The 19954-nt window shown below is 51.1% G+C and overlaps 1 protein-coding gene across 6 annotated transcripts in view; it reads right to left on the bottom strand.

The window, feature by feature from the left end:
* Nucleotides 1-19954, bottom strand: part of SLC37A1 (solute carrier family 37 member 1) — a 75345-nt gene that overhangs the window by 35169 nt on the left and 20222 nt on the right. For all 6 annotated transcript variants that reach the window (XM_077879316.1, XM_077879313.1, XM_077879314.1 and 3 more), the window contains exons 3-7: nucleotides 13680-13761; nucleotides 5431-5563; nucleotides 4639-4717; nucleotides 1364-1499; nucleotides 18-94 (exon numbers count right to left, since the gene is read on the bottom strand). In XM_077879316.1, coding sequence (XP_077735442.1) covers nucleotides 18-94; nucleotides 1364-1499; nucleotides 4639-4717; nucleotides 5431-5563; nucleotides 13680-13761 — 507 coding nt within the window. The remainder of the gene's footprint in view (nucleotides 1-17; nucleotides 95-1363; nucleotides 1500-4638; nucleotides 4718-5430; nucleotides 5564-13679; nucleotides 13762-19954) is intronic.

Raw genomic sequence — 19954 nt, 5'->3', positions numbered from 1 at the left:
GAGCCACCTCTGCTCACCTTCCTTTTCCAAACCAGTTGCTGAGGCAGGTGACGACGCTGGGCCAGCCGGTGGTCTGCACCAGTCCGTTGATGATCTGTGACAGAGGGGAAAGAGGGCTCACCGCTGGCGGAAGAGGGTGTGTGAGCCCCGTCTTCAGGCCAGGCTCCCAAAAGCTCACTCGTCTCTGTTCCTTGCAAGTTTGGGAGCACAGCTGGGACTCCCACTACAAGGCAGCACACGCTCTGATGTGAGCCTCAACAGCCAAAGATGAGTTTTAAACTACACACACGAGTGTGTGCATGTGTGTGTAATTACAAAAGTAACCGAGTCCAGTGAAACTCGCAGACCACACGTTTCACTTGTATCCTGACCCCCTGTAGGGGGACCGGATGGACCCCGTGCCCAGGGAAAGCATTTCTCCACTTTCCAAGAGTATTCTGAGCTTAGGCTCTAAGTACAGGGGTCAGGAAGGGCAGCAGGTTGGCTTCAGTCTCAGGAGCGGGGACGGCCAGCTCAGGATGACACGGGAGACCAGGTCCACCAGGGCACCCCCTCCCACTCGGGAGTCGGGGGGCTGCAGGTCTGGCCCTGGGCTTCAGCCCGGCCTGCCTTCCCTCCAGGAACACGCCGGGACTCCGGCGAACTGTTCATTCCTTCCCTCTAATTTTCCATTTTATTACAAAGTGTGAATCACTGTTGTAATTAAAACAGCCAAACTTTTTCAAGTCCTGTGGCGACATTTTAAAAAGCAAATTACACAGGATTTGCTTTGATGATCTCGGTGCACCCCCCAGGCTATGTGGAGAGCCTCAGAGGCCGAGTCAGTACGTCTTGCACTTGTAGCTGGTACCTCCCCGGGGGCGTGTGGAGCCAGGGCTGCAGGAAGGACGGGGCCCAGCTGGACGGACAGAGCCTCACGGCCTGGCCTCTACTCCCCTCAGAGCCCCGGGAGGCTCTCTCCTTTCCTCCCCGCTGACCACCTGCAGCCCCGTCATCCTGCCAGCAGCTGCAGAGTCCTCCCTCCCTCCTACCCCCGCCACACTTCGAGTCCCCACAACGCGAGAGGTCAAATGCATCATAGGATACCACATCCCAAAGTCTTCCACAGAGGCGGAAGGGCTCCCCACGCTGGGGTGCTGATGGGGGGCAGAGGTTCTTGAAGAGGCAAACTCCTGGGATGAAGGGGGCCTCAGAGCTCCTGCCAGGACGGAGTGGAACAGAAGTGGCACTTCCTATGGAGTGCAGACGGCAGACAGGACACGCTGCTGCCCCCACCCTGCAGCTTCCTCCCGTGGCAGGGGTGGGACCTGCAGCACAAACACCCAGTTGGATTCAACACAGAAACCCTGTCCACGGCCCTTACCTGAGTTACCACGTAGAATCCAAAACTGTGGATATTGTAGAAATAGCCCAACCCAAACAGGGCAGTGAAAGCGCCACTGGCCAGCATCCCAAACGTGAGATAATACCGAATGGGCAGGCGTTCCCCTATGATGCCGCTGGGGACGGAGAAAAAAGCCAACGTGAGAAACGAGGAGATCAACACACCCCTGATGTGAAGGGCCCATGATCTCTCCGGATGTTTCCACGCTGTTCTTGGAGTTTCCAGAATTCGAATGCACTACAGTTTCTAGGAAGATTTCATCACAACTGTCTCCAGTAGAGCACTTATTAACCAGAAATTGGCAACGGGCAACATCTTTTAAGACTTTATTGCTGGTAAGAGCCACTGACTGTCCATAATAAACCTCAAACACTGTGACCTGCATGTGATGGCTGGCAATTAAGATCACCAAAATCTTGGGGCGCCTGGGTGACTCAGTGAGTTGAGCGTCTGACTCTTGGTTTTGGCTCAGGTCATGGGCTCAGGGGTGTGAGACTGAGCCCTTGAGTCTGGCTTCCTGCTTGGTGGGGAGTCGGCTTGTGCCCCCACCCCTCCGCTCTGCCCTGTTCTGTGAAATGGATAAATAAAATCTTAAAAAAAAAAAAAGAACCCACAAACTTGTCCCACTAGTTAATCCTGCTTTTATACAAACAACGTCCAATAAGTGTGCCTAGTGCTTAAAAATGTTGATTTTCAGCCTGCAGACACGTGATCATGAAAAGGCCCTAGAGCGGTCACGGGGTCACCTGCGGTCATACGCCAGGCTGGATGGGTCTGCCAGCCGCCCTCCTGCTGCCACCACTGTGACCTGGTTTGAAGACAGTTTTTCTCTAATGTGAGGGCTGACACAGGGGGCTCCTGTGCTCCTGTCCCCAGAAATGTCACTCGACGATGAGCTGGCCTCATGGGTAATTCCTTCCCGGAGCTGTCAGGGCGCTCGGATGAGACCAAAGTGGGCTAAGGGCCTGGTCCATGGTGGCTGCTCAATACGGCACACCTCATGCCACACGGAGTAGATGCCTGGCTGCCTGAGGAGTGTCACCATGGAGCAACTTGTCATTGTCACTTAGGAAGTGAACAAAACCCAGAATAATCACAAGTGATTGTGAGCCTTTTATAGTCATTGAAAACTGCTGATCTCCTTTCCTTCCACGTAACCATTCTGGGAGTCAAATAAACATGAAGCGTAATGACACCTGCCTGCCCGGTACTCTGGGAAGTATCCCCCAAATTCTGTCTTTCATCTCAAGAACCAATACATCCACCAGCTTTCCCTTTTGAAGTCCCTAAATAAGGAAGCTCTATCTAGCACCACGCAGATGACTAAAGCGGAGGAAGTAATTTAAAATTAGAAAGAACATTCAGGTCATGTTTTAAGTTGGGTAGAAACTTAACAGGACAGACTCAAGAGCACTCTAGAGCCAAACAAGTGATCCAGTTCAACTTGCTGGCATCAGGGAAGAGAAAACGTGTCTCAGAGGGGCAGGCTGACCTGCCTGATGTCACAGGACAGAGCTTGTGCCCCTGGCCAGGGCTGACAAATGTTCTGCAGTTTTGCTATAGGATATAACGGGCCCACGTTTAGTCTTTACTTCAAAGTTTTTGAAGGAAACGCCTAATGGGATGGACGCCATTCCACCTTACATACGATTCACGCGGAGACAAAAGGTCGTGCCGCACCTGCTGGGCTGCTGGGAAGGCGGCCACTGTACACCGAGAGACAATTTTATAATACCCCTCCTGAGCGAGCTGCATGACAAATTACCTTTGTCAAGAAAAAGGCAACAATAAAACCACCTTATTTAAAAGCTTTTTAACCTCAACACTCCCAATACGTTGCATGGGGTCATTCTCTGTGGTGAGGGGCTGTCCTGTGCTGGAGCACGCTCAGTGGCCCTGATCTCTGCCCGCTAGAAGCCAGAAGCACCCCGTTCTGTTATGACAACCAACCACGCTTCCAGCTACTGCTCAACGTTGCCTAGGGGACAAACTCCCAGCTGAGAACCACACGTAGATACTATTTTCTAGTAACTGAGAAATGGTTTCTTCCAACCTTTGGGTCTTTTTATCCTATAAGGTTACTGGTGTCCTGTAAAACTGTAGCCTTTGGGGTGTAAAGGTCTGACCTCAAGATGGAATATGGTGGCTAGCTGCCTGGTTGCAACTCCTGCCCTATGAAGCCTGATGCTTACACTGCCTCCTCCTCAGCTGGGCTTGTGTTCTGTTGTGTGCCACACACAGCAGGCTTCCGAATCCATCCTTATTCATTCGTTCAAACACGTTCTGCAGCGCTACGCAAACACAATAAAGCAAAGGGCATCCACTCCCTCAACAGAAACTGCCTGGGGGGGCACTGACCACCCACCAGCTGCCCTGAGCTGGGGTGGGGGGCAGGTCTAGATGATGCCACACTCTGGGTGGATTATCAGGGAAGGAATGAACCACTTACAGGGACCCCCAAGATACTCAAAGTTCTGTAGATCTCTCGGTTTCCTACAAAAGCTTCTTTTGAACCAGCCAGTCACGTGTGCCATTCCCACCTTCCTAGGTCAATTCAGAATGGGGTAATGATCACGTGTAGAGATGCTGGGAACACTCCATGGGCCGGCTCTGTTCTGAGAATCCTATGTGTATTAGCTCATTTAGTCCTCACCATAAACCTGTGAATTAGCTACCATTCTCCCCATTTCACAAATAGGAAACTGAGGCCCACAGAAGGTCAGTAATTTGCCCAAAGCCTTGTGAGCTGGTGCTAGAGTTGGGATTCACTCCCAGCAGCATGCTTCTGGGGTCCACGCCCCAAGTACACGTAGGGCGGTGAGGCGCTCCGTTGAGCCAAGCTGGGCACCCCGGGGCCATCCCCAGCGCACACTGTATAAGCAGCTCTGACGCTGGCGATCTGGGAGTGTGAACAGACCGCAGCCCCAGAGGCCAGAGGTGAGGATGCGCTCTGTAGAGCATCCTTGGGAGCTGCCAGCATCCTGTCTCTGGTGACCACATCGCGGCAGGGTTCATGGTGCATCTGAAAGCCCACGGCCCTAAGCACCATCCATGCACGGTCCGCCCTGATCAGCACAATACCTGGGATGCCTCAGTGCGTAGCTTTGGGGTCATGCCTTGACCACCAGAGCAGTCTGCACACGCCGGCTTTCCCTTTGCCCTTGTCTCTGAGAAGAAACGGGAAGGGAAGCAACCTGCGGACACGTTCTGCACCGAACAGACAGGAACCAGCAAGAGAACCCAAGTGGACCTACCTCAGGTACATGCCAATGGCATATGCGCACAGGAACGAGTAATCCAGGGCCCCGAGCAGCTGCTGGTAGTTATCCTGGTCTACATGGGAAACAAATCAACAGGAAGCGGTGAGTACTGTTTACTTTTCACTCAATCCTGGTTTATGTTCTGGGCCAGGACCATAAAACACAAACACGCGCCCTGTACAGTTGGGCAGTGTGCTCAGGAGGAGGATGGGGTCGTTTCAAGCACAGGAAACGTAGCGGAACATCTTCTGGTTGGCTTCTTGACAAAGGGAAAGAAAGTTGCCACATTTTCAAATACTAAATAAACACTATCTGGGTCAGAGGAAATCCCCACGGCTCACAGGGGGCCTGTGGTGTGTTCAGTTGGCCTCCGGCGTGAGGCTGGCTCCTCCTCTGCAGCCCCTGCCCTGTGCCTCTTGGGGTCCCCCTTCTGTCCACCACGGTGGATGCCCTGCAAACCCTCTCTCAGCTTCAACCCTCTCTCAGCTTCGACACGGACAAAACACAAGGTCTCTTCAGCAGATCTCCCAGGATGAGAATCTGTCAGGTGGCGGCGCAGATGCCACAGACACAGCAGCTGTGGAAGGAGGGCCACTTGACAGGCAACGGCTGTCCTGGGAGAGGCGGTCACACTGGAGCACGTGGTTACTGCGGCTCGGATGGGCCAGGCTGGGAGTCCGGCAGGGCCCCAGCTCTCTGCACACCCCCACCCAGCCGTGGAGGAGCCGGAGGATGGACGCTTCTGGAATCGAGTGCTCCAGGTGGTGGGGAGGATGGAGAACTCACCAAACGGGGCCCAGCTGCAGTCCGTCTCATTGTCTGCTGGCCGGTGGGAGGGGGTGCCACTGGCTTTCTGGCTCTGGCTTTTGAATTCGACCTCCTCCCCGTGCAGGGCAGTGCAGTACCTGTGGAGCTCGCCCTGGGACACCCGCGGGTGTCAGAGGCCAGACAGAGAAAGGGGACTCAGGTGAGGCTCGGCGGGCTCGCAGCAGAAAGCCCTCCTAGGGCAACCACGTCCCGGGGGGTGAGGCCCCTCCTGCAGGACCTGCAGAGTGCCCCCGGGACTGAGGCTTGTCAGACCCTCTGCGACACACACACACACACACACACACACACACGGCCCCAAAGATGGTGGCTCTGAGCAGCCACACAGCTGGAAACTGCCTGCCGCTGTCCTGGCACCACCTGCCCACGGTGAAGAATGGTGCCGTCCTGCTAGATTCAGACAAGCAAACACTGCCCAGCAAAGCAAGAGAACAAGCCACAGGTCCACGCGACGGTGAGGACCAGTCTCCCCACAACAGAAGCAAAGAGTGCCAATGGCTGGACTCCTATGACCCCGGAGAACAGGCACGGAACCCTCGGTGGCGCTGGTGGGACCAGGAGTCACCTGAAGGAGCACAGTGATGGGGGACAGGGCACACGGGCGCCGGAGCTGGAAGGGAGCCTGACCTTAGGCAAGGTGACGACTTCCAGAGTGAGCATGTAAATATTTGACAGGCTAGACACTTAAGATCTGGGGACACTACTGTGTGCCAATCATACCTCAGTAAAACCACTAAACAGCCGGGGCAGAAGGCCACAGCCCAGCAGGCTGTCCGCGGAGCCGGCAGGCAGGCCAGGGGCACAGGCGCTCCGCGGGAAGGAGCACGAGGCCCGGGAGCTCTCCGGCTGACGGGTGTGGGGGCCCGGGCAAGCTGCTCTCCCCATGCCTGTGCGCCCGCCTGCAGACAGGGCTGCCCCTCCTCACCCCCAGAACTCCTACGGGGACCCATGGTGCTGGACACCACGTTCCAGCACCGTGCTTGGGACTAGGCGCCCTCGAGGAAAAGTGGCCTTGGCACTGGGGCTTGGAGGTGCCAGGAAGAGTTGCAGGGGTGGTCACGGGGGCTGTGCACAGGGCACAGGGGATGCTCCTTAGGGAGAGGAGCCCCACTTCCAGAAAAGGGCCACGTGACACCGGGGCCCATCTTGTTACAGGGGAGCGTCCATGCACCTGCCAGTCTGCCATTCAGCTCCCTGCCACCCGCTGTGGGTTTTCTGGGTTTTTCACTCCAAGTGGCTCAGAGGAAGCAATCTTCCAGATTGAGGGCAGACAGAAGACATCCTCAAGGTCAGGGAGGTGGTCCTTAGTGGGAGCGAGGGCTCTACGGGGCATTCCTTACCAAGCAGCCACCTGAGAGAGGCAGGGGGCCTGGGGGGCATGAGGAAAGTGGGCACTTTCCAGGATACCAGGAGGGGTATCCCTCCAGGTTGGGACACAGGACAGGGGGCACAGAGCTCCGCCGCGGTGCAGCGGGTGGGGGGCAGCCGGAGTCCTGCCTACGGCCCTCCTTTGCTGGCACCCGTTTCTTCAGGAGGGAGTCGCCAAAGAGGTTGATGACTTCCGAACGGCTGCCCTTGCCAGGGCTGTGGTCAGCCTGGTCTGGACACCTCCTGGCTTTGCGTGGACACACGCCGCTGGGACCTGGCACGGCACATGGGACTCAGCCACCTTGTGGTCCTGTGGCTTTGTCGTCAGCACTGGGCGAGCTGCTGGAAATTCAGACTCTGCCCTAAAAATTAGCTGAGGGCTCCGCTTTACAAGCTCAGTTAAGTCTCTGCAAAATAAGCTTTCTTGTCTCCGCCTGGGATTACTCAGCCTCCTCTGTCCCTGCCTGTGCTCCAGGCTCGCCGGTTGGATGTGGCCGCGAACACGGAGGGAGGCTGGCAAGGCCGAGCCCCTCTTCCTGCACGTGTTCCCCATTCCTCTGATTTTATGCGTGGCTCCTCCTGTTCGCCTGCAGAAGTCAGCCTGGGCCCGACCCTGAGCAGCACGGTCCTCCTGGTTCACGTCCCACAGAGAAAGCTCAGGCTGGCTGGGGGAGGACCAGCCTGCTGAGGAGCTCGTGCGGGGGCTTACGTGGGTGCAGGGGAGGCTGCAGACCACTGCTCCACGCAGGGTTTCACATCCTCTCCCATCACGTCATTGTCCCAGGGAGCAACCGTAGCGAGAAATAGAGAACGTTGGAAAGGTCCCTTCTTGTTTCAGGGACAAGCAGAAAAGGGTTTCCATTTGGTTCGTCCCGTGGTGAGGGGGCTCTGTGCTGGGACCTCGGTGCTAAGGTGCTGGCTTCCCGCCTCCAAGAACGGTGTGGGGACCAGTCTTCCCAGGGCCGCTCGGAGGGCACAGTCATTGGCAGCCGTGGGCAGGGGGCCCCCCACTCACAGCCAGCCCTCAGCCCCTACTGAGCCCCCTCCCCCTGGAAGCACGATCTCTGCCCCTCCGGGCCGCCGGAAGGCTGCACAAAAGCAAGACAAGTCTTCATATTGCTGTGGCACAAAGGGTCCTGGGGATGCTCGTATCGCCACATGCTGGTTTTCAATGACGCTACTATGTTTTCACATTTCAATGAGTTTTACTCCCAAGTCTGGTGTTTGAGGAAAAATTACGGATTAATTAGACCAAGATGAACTGATCAGAAAAATGCTCAGCAGGTGACAGGCTCACATGTCACAGTGTGACATCATTAGGGGGCTAGTCCTTCATCGTCCCAAAAGCAGTCGCCTTTGCCAATTTTTACGGAGTGCTTCGACAGATAACAGGAACTCATCAACACGTGACACCGGGCAGTCATTAAAAGCTGGGCAATCAGAAGACTACGTGGCGTGGAGCACTCAGGGTACACGACCCTCGAGGTCATCTATCACCGTCTGTGTGACCCACGGCACAACAGCAGCAACAAAATACACAGCAGATGCCACAGGGACTGGAAGGTGGGGTGAGGGCGGAAGGGCATGGTGTCCGCAAGATGGGAGGCCAGAGAACAGCCACGGAGCCACAAACAATGCGGGTGGGGGGCGGGGGGAAGGCAGGGTGGGGTGCGGGGTGTTTGTACTTGTCCCCTTCTGCAGATCCATCTGCAGCCCTAGCCCATCCCGCTGTCCCCACCCCAGCACTGGGCAGCGAAAGGGAACCACGTGGGACCAGCGGGCAACAGGGCCCTTCCAAGGCGACACTATTCTACACACATGCTCGTCCTCACAGCCACGAGGCACACACATCCTTACTCGGAGGTACATTTAAGGAAGACTGTTGTTTAAGCTTGGAACCCGAGCAACATCACAGAGCGACTATGTGTGCTCCCTCAGTCATTCCACAACTGGGTGGGCCACCTCCTGGGTCCTCAGGCCCGTCTGGCCCTATGGCTACAGCCACACTGCTGGCTCTGTGACTGAGCACTAAGCCAACCGGGCAGAGACCAGGCAGGGGTCACAACTGTGGAGAGGTGACAGACGGTGGGAAGGGCAGGTCAGAGCGGGATGCAGGCCTTATCAGCAACCCCAGGAGAGGGGTGGTGGATGCACGGTGAGAACTTAGAGTGTGTGCATGCATGTGTGCACATGTGAGTGTACATAATCCACATTGGGGGGGGGCATGTGTAGTCAGCTTTCTGTGGTTCACCAGGTGGTGGGGGTCCTTTATACTTTTAAAAATCTCTGGGTTACAGGGGCGCCTGGGGTGGCTCAGCGGTTGAGCATCTGCCTTCGGCTCAGGGTGTGATCCCAGGGTCCTGGGATCAAGTCTCACATTAGGCTCCCCACAGGGAGCCTTCTTCTCCCTCTGTGTCTCTCATGAATAAATAAATAAAATCTTAAAAAAAAAAAAAAAAAGAAAGAAAGCAAGCTCTGGGTTACAAAAACTTTTCAAGCATTCTCTGAAAGAAGTCCTGAAAGACAGGAAGTTTGGGTGTCTGTGGTGGTGTGAATGCCTATTTCCCCCAAATTCTTGTGTTGCAACCTGACCTGCAAGGATGGTGGTAGGAGCTGGGGGCCTTTGTGAGGAGAGCAGGTCAGGAGGGATCCTCATGAACGAGGTGAGTGCCCTTGAAGAGGGGACCCCAGAGAGCTCCCATGCCTCCTCCCGCATGAAGACCTAGGAAGGCAGCCAGCTGCAGGCCGGAAGAGAGCAGTGACCAGGACCCCACCACGCCAGCACCCTGGCCCGGGGCGTCCAGCCTCCAGAACTGTGCACCACCCAGTCCATGGGATGCTCAGAGCAGCACGAGTGGGAGGAGGACACACAGCTGGTTGCACCAAGCATGACCTGCATGTGGCAGGTGGTCTGAGGGAACACAGGTGCCATAGGGCAGCAGCGCAAACACACACCCACTACACGGGGGTACAGAACGAGGTAGGGGAGCTTTCTCCTTATTGCTAATTTTTCAAAACTGGAATCATTCCATACAGACTTAGGTACACCTTAACACTTCTTACTCAAAATATACCATTTTGAAATCTTTGTGTCAACTGGTTTGGCTCTAATTCTTGTTTTTCTTCTTTTTTTTTAAATTATTTATTTAGTTACTGATTTATTGTTTTTTTATTTTTATTTTTTTGATTTATTAGTTTTTTAAAGTTTATTTTACTTTATTTTTTGGGGGAACCTCTGTGCCCAACACGGGGCTTGAACTCACAACCCCGGGATTGAGAGTCACGTACACTCTTCTGACTGAGCCAGCCAGGAGCCCCCCTAATTCTTTTAAGTGGTTGCACATGTCAGAATACAGACTGGCCGTAATTTACTCAAACTTGCACCTGATTAGGGTCACATAATATGCAGGGTTCCCCCCCCCCCCTTTGGCTTTTTTTAACGTAAGCCGTGCTACAATGAAGGCACCCATGCAGATTCTAAGAACGGACCCTTTCATTCTCATGGGTGAGAGTCCCAGGGCGGGCTGAAGGGTGCATGTTTTTTACTTTCAGTAGGTGTTCACAGAAGGCTCCTGGGAGGCCTGGAGCCCTGCATCCGGTGCCGCCGGTGACCAGGGCTCATGTGCGGTCAGGTGGGGTGTCAGGCAATCCAGTGCTCCTTCCACTGGCCTTTGTGATCACTCACAAGCTTGCACACGGCTCATCCAGTTTGGCGAGATTCCGAATCCTTGTCTGTGAACCACCTCTCCACCCGCCCTGGCCGTCCTCCTTCCGGTTTACCAACTTCACACCCCTAAGACGGACTTAATTTTGTTCTTGGATTTTTACTTATTTATTACACTTAAATCTTTACTCCAACCATTTTTTAGACAATAAGGATTCAACTTTACTCTTCTAGACAAACAGCCAGCTGTGCTCACGCCCTTTGCTAAAGAACCTACACTTTTCCCACCACCCCCATCAACCAAATGCCGAATTTTCTATTCTCTTCCGCTGACCTCTTGGTCTATTCTCATGCAATACCATAAAAAGCAAATTACAATGGCTTAAAAATGCTATCTTTTCCACACTCTCCTTGGTCATTAACTCTTGGACATTTTTCCACATAAATTCTAAGATGATTTTGTTCAGTTAAAGAGGCACTGCTGAGACTTTCCACTGGAGCTGCCTTCTGCTGAAGCATTCACACGGGACGCCGGCCTTTCCAGCCAGCAGCTTTCCCACCCAAAGCCAAGGTGTGCACTGCCAGCTTTCCCAGCTGTCTTCCATCTGCTGCTGAGCTTTTCCTAGCTTCCTCCTTCCAGGCTCTGTGTGTGCAGAGAGGGCTGGGCGCTCACACTCAGCCCGTGGGGGCACACGGCTGCCTGCAGCTCAGGCTCTCCTGAAGCCCCCCGCATCAGGAGGCGGGGCTGGGGCGGCAGGGGGAAGGGAGGAGGGCTGTGTGCGCACCCCCATGGGCTCCCAGCCCGTTTCCATTGCTGCCACCTTTGCTTCTTTTTGCTACACCAAGATGACGTATGTCATGTCCCTCTCTTTTAAATGTCATTAAAGAATATGAACCATTTTATAATTCACAACAACTGGTGATCAATTCCAGGCAAGCAATACAGGCTACAGATAATTCAAAGTATTCCTTGGGTCACCAGAATCGTCCCCAGCTCTAGTTTTATAAATGAGATGCGCTAGAGCACATAAAAGCTTTGCAAGGTGTTATAAAGTTTAAGTTAAAGTACGTAGTGGGACATCCTTATCTATCTTAGGAAACTGTGCGTGCGGCCAACCCACGTCCAAGCACAGCTAAGGTGCAAAGTGTGAAAATCTGTGTGTGGCAGAAAATCCAGCTGTGGGGCTGCGGATGTACTCGGGTGCTTCCAATGCCCTGCAGGCCCCGGGGCACAGAGGTTGGAAGCAAAGTCCCTGCAAAATTCACCGGAGCTGGCACCACCCTGCATGCGGGGACTGGGCTCCCGAGTCCCCAGGCCGCTGTGGGGACTCTGTAAGTGATGAGCAGGTGCGCTGTGTGGCGCCACGGGCTTCAACAAACCCTGGGACTGAAAGAATGTTTCCAGGGGGGCTGATGGGACCCTGCTTCATCGTGACGCCACTCATCGGTAAGCCCCAAGCTCCTTACAGGAGCCGGGAGGGTGCCTGCAACACTGCTACATCCTTTTTTGGCTGAGTGAGGCCCCTCATGATGTCACATCAAATCCAAGTGTCCTGTCCTGCCACAAAGATCCTCCAGTGGCCAGTGGGCCTTCCCCACCCTGCCTGTGTCCCATCAGAGCCTCTGCCCACCATCCGGGGCCTCAGGGTGAGGGCTCACCCTCCACCTCCTACTCCAGGCGTCCACCCCCCATTCCAAGCTCAATCCTGGAACCCACCCCAGACTCTGCAACCCCTCTTGCTCAGTCAGCCCCACAGCGCTCACTGGGACCTCCAAGAGTCTCTTCCATTTTTATAATTTGCCTTTTCTCGAGCTGTACGTATGCTTCCCTAACAAGGAAGACGGAGAGTGAGTGGTAATATTTAAATGTAGTGGCTGGGGCGCCTGGGTGGCTCAGTGGTTGAGCATCTGCCTTCAGCTCAGGGCATGATCCCGGGGTCCTGGGATCGAGTCCTGCATCGGGGTCCCTGCAGGCAGCCTGCTTCTCCCTCTGTGTCTCTCAAGAATAAATAAATAAAATCTTTAAAAAAATTAAAAAGAAATAAATGTAGTGGCTGGTCCTTGGGGCGATGTTACAGTTCCTGGTTGGGTGCAGTAAAGCCCACTATCTCTTGTGCCTCTTTCAAAAACCACATTTTTAAAGTTCTGCAAACATTTCCACAGCCATTAAAACTCAGTATATCAAAAACTCGAGGATTCTGCAAGCGACGTGAAAGACATGGAAGCTTCTGGATTACTAAAGACCAAGGAGGAACTGTAGGATTCTTTGCATAGTTGGATGCTGTTTAAGTCCACTGGGTATTCCTGGGGAATGGGGAACATCACACTGTCCGTGAAAGCCGAAGCCTGGCTCGGCATTGCCTGTCCCATTGGCCTGAAGACAGGCGAGAGCGAGCACTCAACCACCAGTGGGAAGGGAGGAAGTGTGGCCACAGAGGTCAGAACTCCAGTGCTAGACCTGGGTCCCGGCCTATGACTAAGTGAGGGAAGGGGCAATTGAGCTGTCAATCAGCAACCTTGGCGCTGGACAATTTCCTTGTTCCTTCAACAATCAAGAGTCAAGCCTGTTGACACTTTATAGGCAAAATGATGTCATTCCACTGAGGGTGAAAGAATTATCCTGCTTCTTCCCCAGTTAGAACTGGCTACCACGTAGGATCGTCTAATTTAATCTTCTTTTCTCACAGTGCAGTTAAATGCCTGCCGAGCACTTTCCTCCTCACCCATTGCTCAAACAAAAGCTCAGGGTTCTAAGAATAATAAGTCACCACCACAGCCAGACTTAGGATCAGAGCACAGCAACAGTAGAGGCACTCTGGGGAACGGTTTAAGATTGGATACATTCAGAGGGAAAATTCACAGACGGAATAAATATTTAATTAAGCTTGAGAATTCTGCAACTACCAACTAGTGTCACTGAAAGTATATCACCTCTAAGATGCTGAACCCTAAAAACATCTCCAAGATTTTCATTTCAGAAAAGAGAAACTAACAAAGCAGGATAACCTGCTTCTAAACCATCTGTTTCCTCCATTTATCTCACCGCCCTCCCCTACACCCTCCATATCCTCCCCCACAAACTCCCCCCACTCCCAAACCAGCTCCTAAAGGGACCTCTGCCTCCTTACAGAAACTGCGGGCAGGATATGAAACAGGGTTTTTTTTTGTGATTTCTTACCTTAACTATGCTGATAGGCTTTCGGGACAGGTGGAAACTTGCATACAGCAAAAATGTTAAAATAAAAATGAAGGCTCTGTACCTGAAACACAAAGCAGAGGTAGGTAGAGGGTGACGTAAAATAAAATTCATTAAGAATACATTATATTCCCCTTGCCTCCAGAGACATATCTAGAAGCATGTTGTGAGGGCCGTTGTCAGAGACATCAGTGCCTGTGCTCTCTTCCAGGACTTTTATGGTTTCAGGTCTCACATTTAGGTCTTGCATCCATTCTGAGTTTATCTTTTTGTTTGGTGTAAGAAAGTGGTCCAGTTTCATTCTCCTGCATGGGGCTGTCCAGTTTTCCCAACATCATTTGTTGAAGAGACTTTTTCCTGTTGCATATTCTTGCCTCCTTTTTTGAAGATTAATTGACTATGTATAATTACGGATTTATTTCTGGGCTCTCCAGTCCATTCCACTGATCTATGCGTCTGCGCCAGTACCATACTGTTCTGATCCCTCCAGCTTTGTAGTGAGCCTTGAAGTCTGGGACTGTGATGCCGCCACTTTTTTCTTTTTCAAGATCGCTTTGGCAATTCAGGGTCTTCCGTGGTTCCATACAAAGGTTAGGATTGTTTGTTCCAGCTCTGTGAGAAATGCCGCTGATATTTTGATAGGGACTGCATTGAATCTAGATTGTTTTGGGGGGTATACACATTTTAATAGTATTTGTTCTTCCAATCCATGAGCATGGGATGTCTTTCCATTTATTTGTGTCTTCTTTGATTTCTTTCATCAGTGTGTTACAGCTTTCAGAGTATAGATTTTTCACCTCTTTGGTTAAGTTTATTTGTAGATACTTTATTGTTTTGGGTACAATTGTAAATGGGATTGTTTTCTTAATTTCACTTTCTGCTGCTTCATTATTAGTGTATAGAGATGCAACGGGTTTCTGGATGTTAATTTTATCTTCCTGGACTTTTCTGAATTTATGTATCAGTTCTAGCAGTTTTTGGAGGAGTCTTTTCAAGTTTTCTATACATAGTATCATGTCATTTGCAGATAGTGAGAGTTTTATTTTCTTCCTTACCAATTTGGATGCCTCATTTCTTTTCGTTATCTGCTGTGGCTAGGACTTCCAGGACTATGTTGAATAACAGTGGTGAGAATGGACATCCTTGTCTTCTTCTTTGCCTTAGGGGAAAAGCTCTCAGTTTTTCCCCCTTAAGTGTGACGTTCACTGTGGGTTTTTCATATAAGGCCTTTATTATGTTGAGGCATATTCCTCTAGACCTACTTTGTTGAGGGTTTTTATCATGAGTGGATGTTATACTTTGCCAAGGGCTTTTTCTGCATCTATTGAAATGATCATATGGTTTTTATAATTTCTCCTATTGATGTAACATATCACATTGATTGTTTTGTGAAAACTGAACTACGCTTGTATCCCAGGAATAAATCCCACTTGATTGTGGGATATGATATTTCTGATATTGTTGGATTTGGTTTGCTAATATTTTGTTGAGGACTTTCACATGTATATTCATGAGATACTGGTCTGAAGAGATAAAAATCCTTAAAGGGAGCACATGAGGTACTTTCTCTGACATCGGCTGTAGCGACATTTTTCTAGGTAGGTCTCCTGAGGCAAGGGAAACAAAGGCAAAAATGAACTATTGGGAGTTCTCAAAATAGAAAGCTTCTGCACAATGAAGGAAACAATCAACAAAACTAAAAGGCAACCTACGGAGTATCATTGCAAATGACATATCTGATAAACAGTTAGTACCCAAATACATGAAGAATTTACACAACTCAACACCAAACAACAAATAATCCAATAGAAAATTAGGCAGAAGACATGAACAGACATTTCTCCAAAGAAGACATACAGATGGCCAACAGACATGTGCAAAGATGCTCAACATCACCTGGCATCAGGGAAATGCAAATCAAAACTACAATGAGAAGCTACCTCACACCTGTCAGAATGGCTAAAATCAACACAAGAAACAACAAGTGTTGTTGAGGATGTGGAGAAAGGGGAACCCTCTTAACGCTGCTGGTGGGAATGCAAGCTGGTGCAGCCACTCTGGAAAAGAGTATGGAGGTTCCTCAAGAAGTTCAAAATAAAACTACCCTACTACCCAATATTGGCACTACTGGGTATTTACTCTCAAAATACAAAAACACAAGTAGATATGTGCAATCCTTACATTTATAGCAGCATTACCTACAGTGGCCAAGATATGGAAGCTGTACAAGTGTCCACCGATAGATGAATGGGTAAAGAGGTGGTATGTATATCCAATGGGGTATTAGCCCTAAAAAGGAATGAAATCTTGCCATTTGCAACGATATGGACGGAGCTAGAGGGTATTATATGCTAAGTGAAACAAGTCAGTCAGAGAAAGACAAATACCATATGATCTCACTTATGTGGAATTTAAGAAACAAAACAAATGAGCAAAGAGGAAAAAAGGAGAGAGAGACAAACCAAGCAATAGACTCCCAACTATAGAGATCACACTAATGGTTACTAGAGGGAAAGTGGGCAGGGGGATGGGTGACCTAGGTGGTGGGGATTAAGGAGTGCACTTTACAGGATGAAAATAAGTAAATAAATAATACACTGTAACTGTATTTTAACTTGTCTTATGCTGTGTATCATTCACTCAGCCCTGTATCAGTTATTAATCCTATTTGTAACATCACCATAATACATTTAAAAAATTTGCCATTTTTGCTTCCTGCAAATTGAAACTATTTAAATATTCATTTAAAAATATCTACAATCAAAGAGAAATTTGGGATGTAGATGAACAGAGTTCGCAAAGTAGACAGAAAGAAACCATTATCTGGTTTGTCACAGAATTAACGGCAAACTTCTTATAAGCCTGTATCCTGGGCATTGAAGATCATATCTATTTTTTACGTTTAGCGTCTGTGCAACTTTTTAGAAGGATGCAAGCAAGGCAGGAATATAACTATGTCACTGACCTCCATGAGAAAGTCAGTGATGCAGACATGCTGCGAACAAGGCCGATGACATAAGAAAGCCTCGCCTAAAGCCCCGCTTGATTCTTGATTTATGTGAAAAGCAGTCCATGAGTAAGACTAATGTGAATCAGAGACTAAAGAAAAGAAGATGCTGTAGCAAGAAGATAAAAGTTCATTCCAGCCTCAAAGTTTGAACCACTCTCTAGAAAAGTATTTCTTAGGGAAGGAAACCTGCCAGCAGGAAGAATATTTGGCAAAAGGGGAGAGCAGGGGCCCCACCAGGAAGGCAAGGCAGGCCCCTCGTTTCAGGAGGCATAGCCCATAACCCTGAAGAGCCTTCCTGGTCCCGGCTTAAAGAGGCCAGTGACTTTCAAACAGAGCGGCCACCGGAGTGGACAGTCACCTATGGCAGAGGTATGGGCGACAGAAGGCACGAGGCAGGGCTCCACCTCACCCCACCTCAGGCATGCACGCTCACCCCACCCGGGCAACAGGGTTCTCTTCTCCAACCTCCACAGAGCGAAGTTCTGGGACTGAGGCAGCCCCAGGACCTCCCAGATCAGAGTCTCAGAGAAGGTTCTGGAGCCCTCAAGGAAGCTACGTGACACCCGTTCACAGGTATATTATCAAGGAGGAGAATCTGAATTTCATCATCAACCAGCTAAGGATTTCGGAAGAGTGGCTCTACTTCAACGGCCTTGGGTTCACACTCTCTGGTCTCTACCTAGACATAAACAGAATATTCTATGCACAAATATTTGATTCTTATTAAATACATTAACAAATTTATTAAATAGACTAAATCCAGAAGTAAAGAGCTCCTCTGTGTCCAGATAATGTCTGCAGATCCCCAGGGGCCCTCATGCCCCCAGTATTCTTAGATGGTAAAGTCTAAGTTTTCGGGCCTTAGTGGCCAACCTGGGCCTCTACTCTCACCTCTGGGCCTCTGTCCCTCTCTTCTAATGGACAGTCCCTACATGGAGGTCTCACCAGCGAGGGCCCAGTGGGGTGAAGGTGGTTTCCCCGACTGCCCTTGTTGGGGGATGCCCCATGAGCACAGGGGCCACGGGGTGGGGGCAGTACATGCTTCTGGACTGAATTGCACTTTCCTCGATGAATCAGCCTCTTTGGGGAGGCTAAGTGCCTACAGGCTGGCAGGGCGCTCTGAGAGAAGCTGTCCCGCAGTCAGAGCAAAGGGTGAACCTACATAGCAAACTAGAATTCTCCTGGACACAGACTCTAAGTCTCCTACTAAACAGGAAGCCCTATCTTCTATTTGGCTGGTGTCAGGGCCGACCCTAGTTTCCCTATTTCTCTGTCCTTCCTTTCTTCCTTTCCTTACCTTGTTTATGTAGGATTAGAGGAAGGTAAGAGCCAGCGGTCCAGGCTGCCTTTTCCCTTCCAGAAGGTTCTGACCACAGCAGTCACATCGATACACCTGTCCTAGAGAGTGAGCAGATATTTCACTTCCGCGGGACTAGCCAGGGTTATGGGACCAGAGGCCTATACAACCCTCCAGACTCGTTTTCCCATGTTGTAATTAATTCTATCCTCGCTTTGTCTTCCTTTATCATTTATGAAGCAGGATTGTGGAGAGTATTTATTTCCTATTATCCATTTTGCACTGGGCTAAATCCTGTCTGCCCCCCAGAATTCAAGTCCATCCAAAAACCTCAGAACCATGGAAACCGAGTCCTGTGGATATAATCAGTTAAGTTGAGGTCCTACTGAACCCACGTATGACCTCAGATCACACGAGATCCTAAATCCAATGACTGATGTCCTTATGAAGGCCGTGGGAAGACCTCCACATGACTGCAGAGGCAGAGCCACAATACGGAAGGCCAGGGACTGCCAGCACCCCAGAAGCTGGAAGAGGCAGGAGGGACCCTTCCCTGGAGCCTTCAGAGGTGCACAGCCCTGCCCACACCTGGATCTCTGACTTGCAGCCTGTGCCCTGTGAGGCCCCACCGTGGGTGGTGCTGTCCCAGCAGCCTCAGGACACTAACGTGATCCGATACCTACATGTTTGTTTGGTGTCACATTTAGGTCTGGCAATATAACACGTACGATTACAAATGCGCTACAGAACCCTTCCGCTCCTCGGCATGGCGCTTGCTTTGTGCTTATGTCTAGCGGTAGCCTTGTTCGCATCCGCAAGCACGCTACAAGAACAGCGCTGGGGTTCATGCCAAGATTCTAGCAAAAAAAAGCGCATCTCGGCGATGACAGCACAGGACAGGTGTGCACCCCAGACTCTCCTTAGCCGCGTTCTTGAACATCACACATGTTCCCAGGTGAACAACAGCATGCTTCAATCTGAGAGATGCGGGGCACAGTATCTGTTTCCACATCAGTGTTACTTATTGAAGTCACAGGCAAATGAGGAGGAATAAACGCTTTAGGTGAGAGTACCTGAGCAGTAGGATCCTGCATAAAAATTAGTCCAAAGATGTCCTTAATTGGGGAACAATGAAACCACACACAGCTATGATGTGAGTCCTTTCTGGAGCATCCTAAAGCAAAGACACGATGTCGGTGCCACCAGCACTGACCACCTGGTAAGGGGCTATCTGCCCCTGTCTGTCCCTCAGGGAAGCGACACTTTTTCCCTCTACGTGATTAACAGGGAGTCTGTGGGGACATACTTGGAGCTGACGTGGCTACCCTGTCCTTCCAGACTCCCCCACAGAGTGTGTTCACTGGAGACTGATGTGAAGCTGCGATCCTGAGGGTCATGGAACGGTGGCCCAATGCTGGCCCTGCAGCTCTACTTAGCAGCTGGCATCCTCTGGGGAGGGGCTTCCTCTCTCCCACTCGTGCATGAACTTATTCACAGCAGTGCCAGCTCACGGGGTTCTTATTTTACTCAACAGGCTAATCTGTCACCAGTATCATTTATTTTAAATCTCAAATCACTCCAGATTTAGCCAACGAGAGCCCTTCATGTTCTAGGATCTCCTTATTTTCTGGTACAAAATATTCCTGACTCATCCTACTTTGCCTGATGGCCCAGCCCTGACTTCGGCTCAGTGTCCAAGGACACCTGGCTCCCTGCGTGGGAGATGGCACAAAGAGACCAAGATCCGGCACCCGCTGTGCTCACCGCCGCCAAAGTACTGCGGGAACACCATGGGCCTCTTAGCAGGCAGAGGTAGGGCCTGACTCACACACAACCCACACAACCCCCACAGAGACAGCACACGACACACACGTACACAGCAAACACACCACACACCCCAAACACAACACACACACAAGCACACCAGACACACACAAGCACAGCACACGC

The sequence above is a fragment of the Canis aureus genome, chromosome 30, assembly GCF_053574225.1.
Source record: "Canis aureus isolate CA01 chromosome 30, VMU_Caureus_v.1.0, whole genome shotgun sequence".
Lineage (NCBI taxonomy): Eukaryota > Metazoa > Chordata > Mammalia > Carnivora > Canidae > Canis > Canis aureus.
This window is presented reverse-complemented; position numbering and strand designations above follow the sequence as displayed.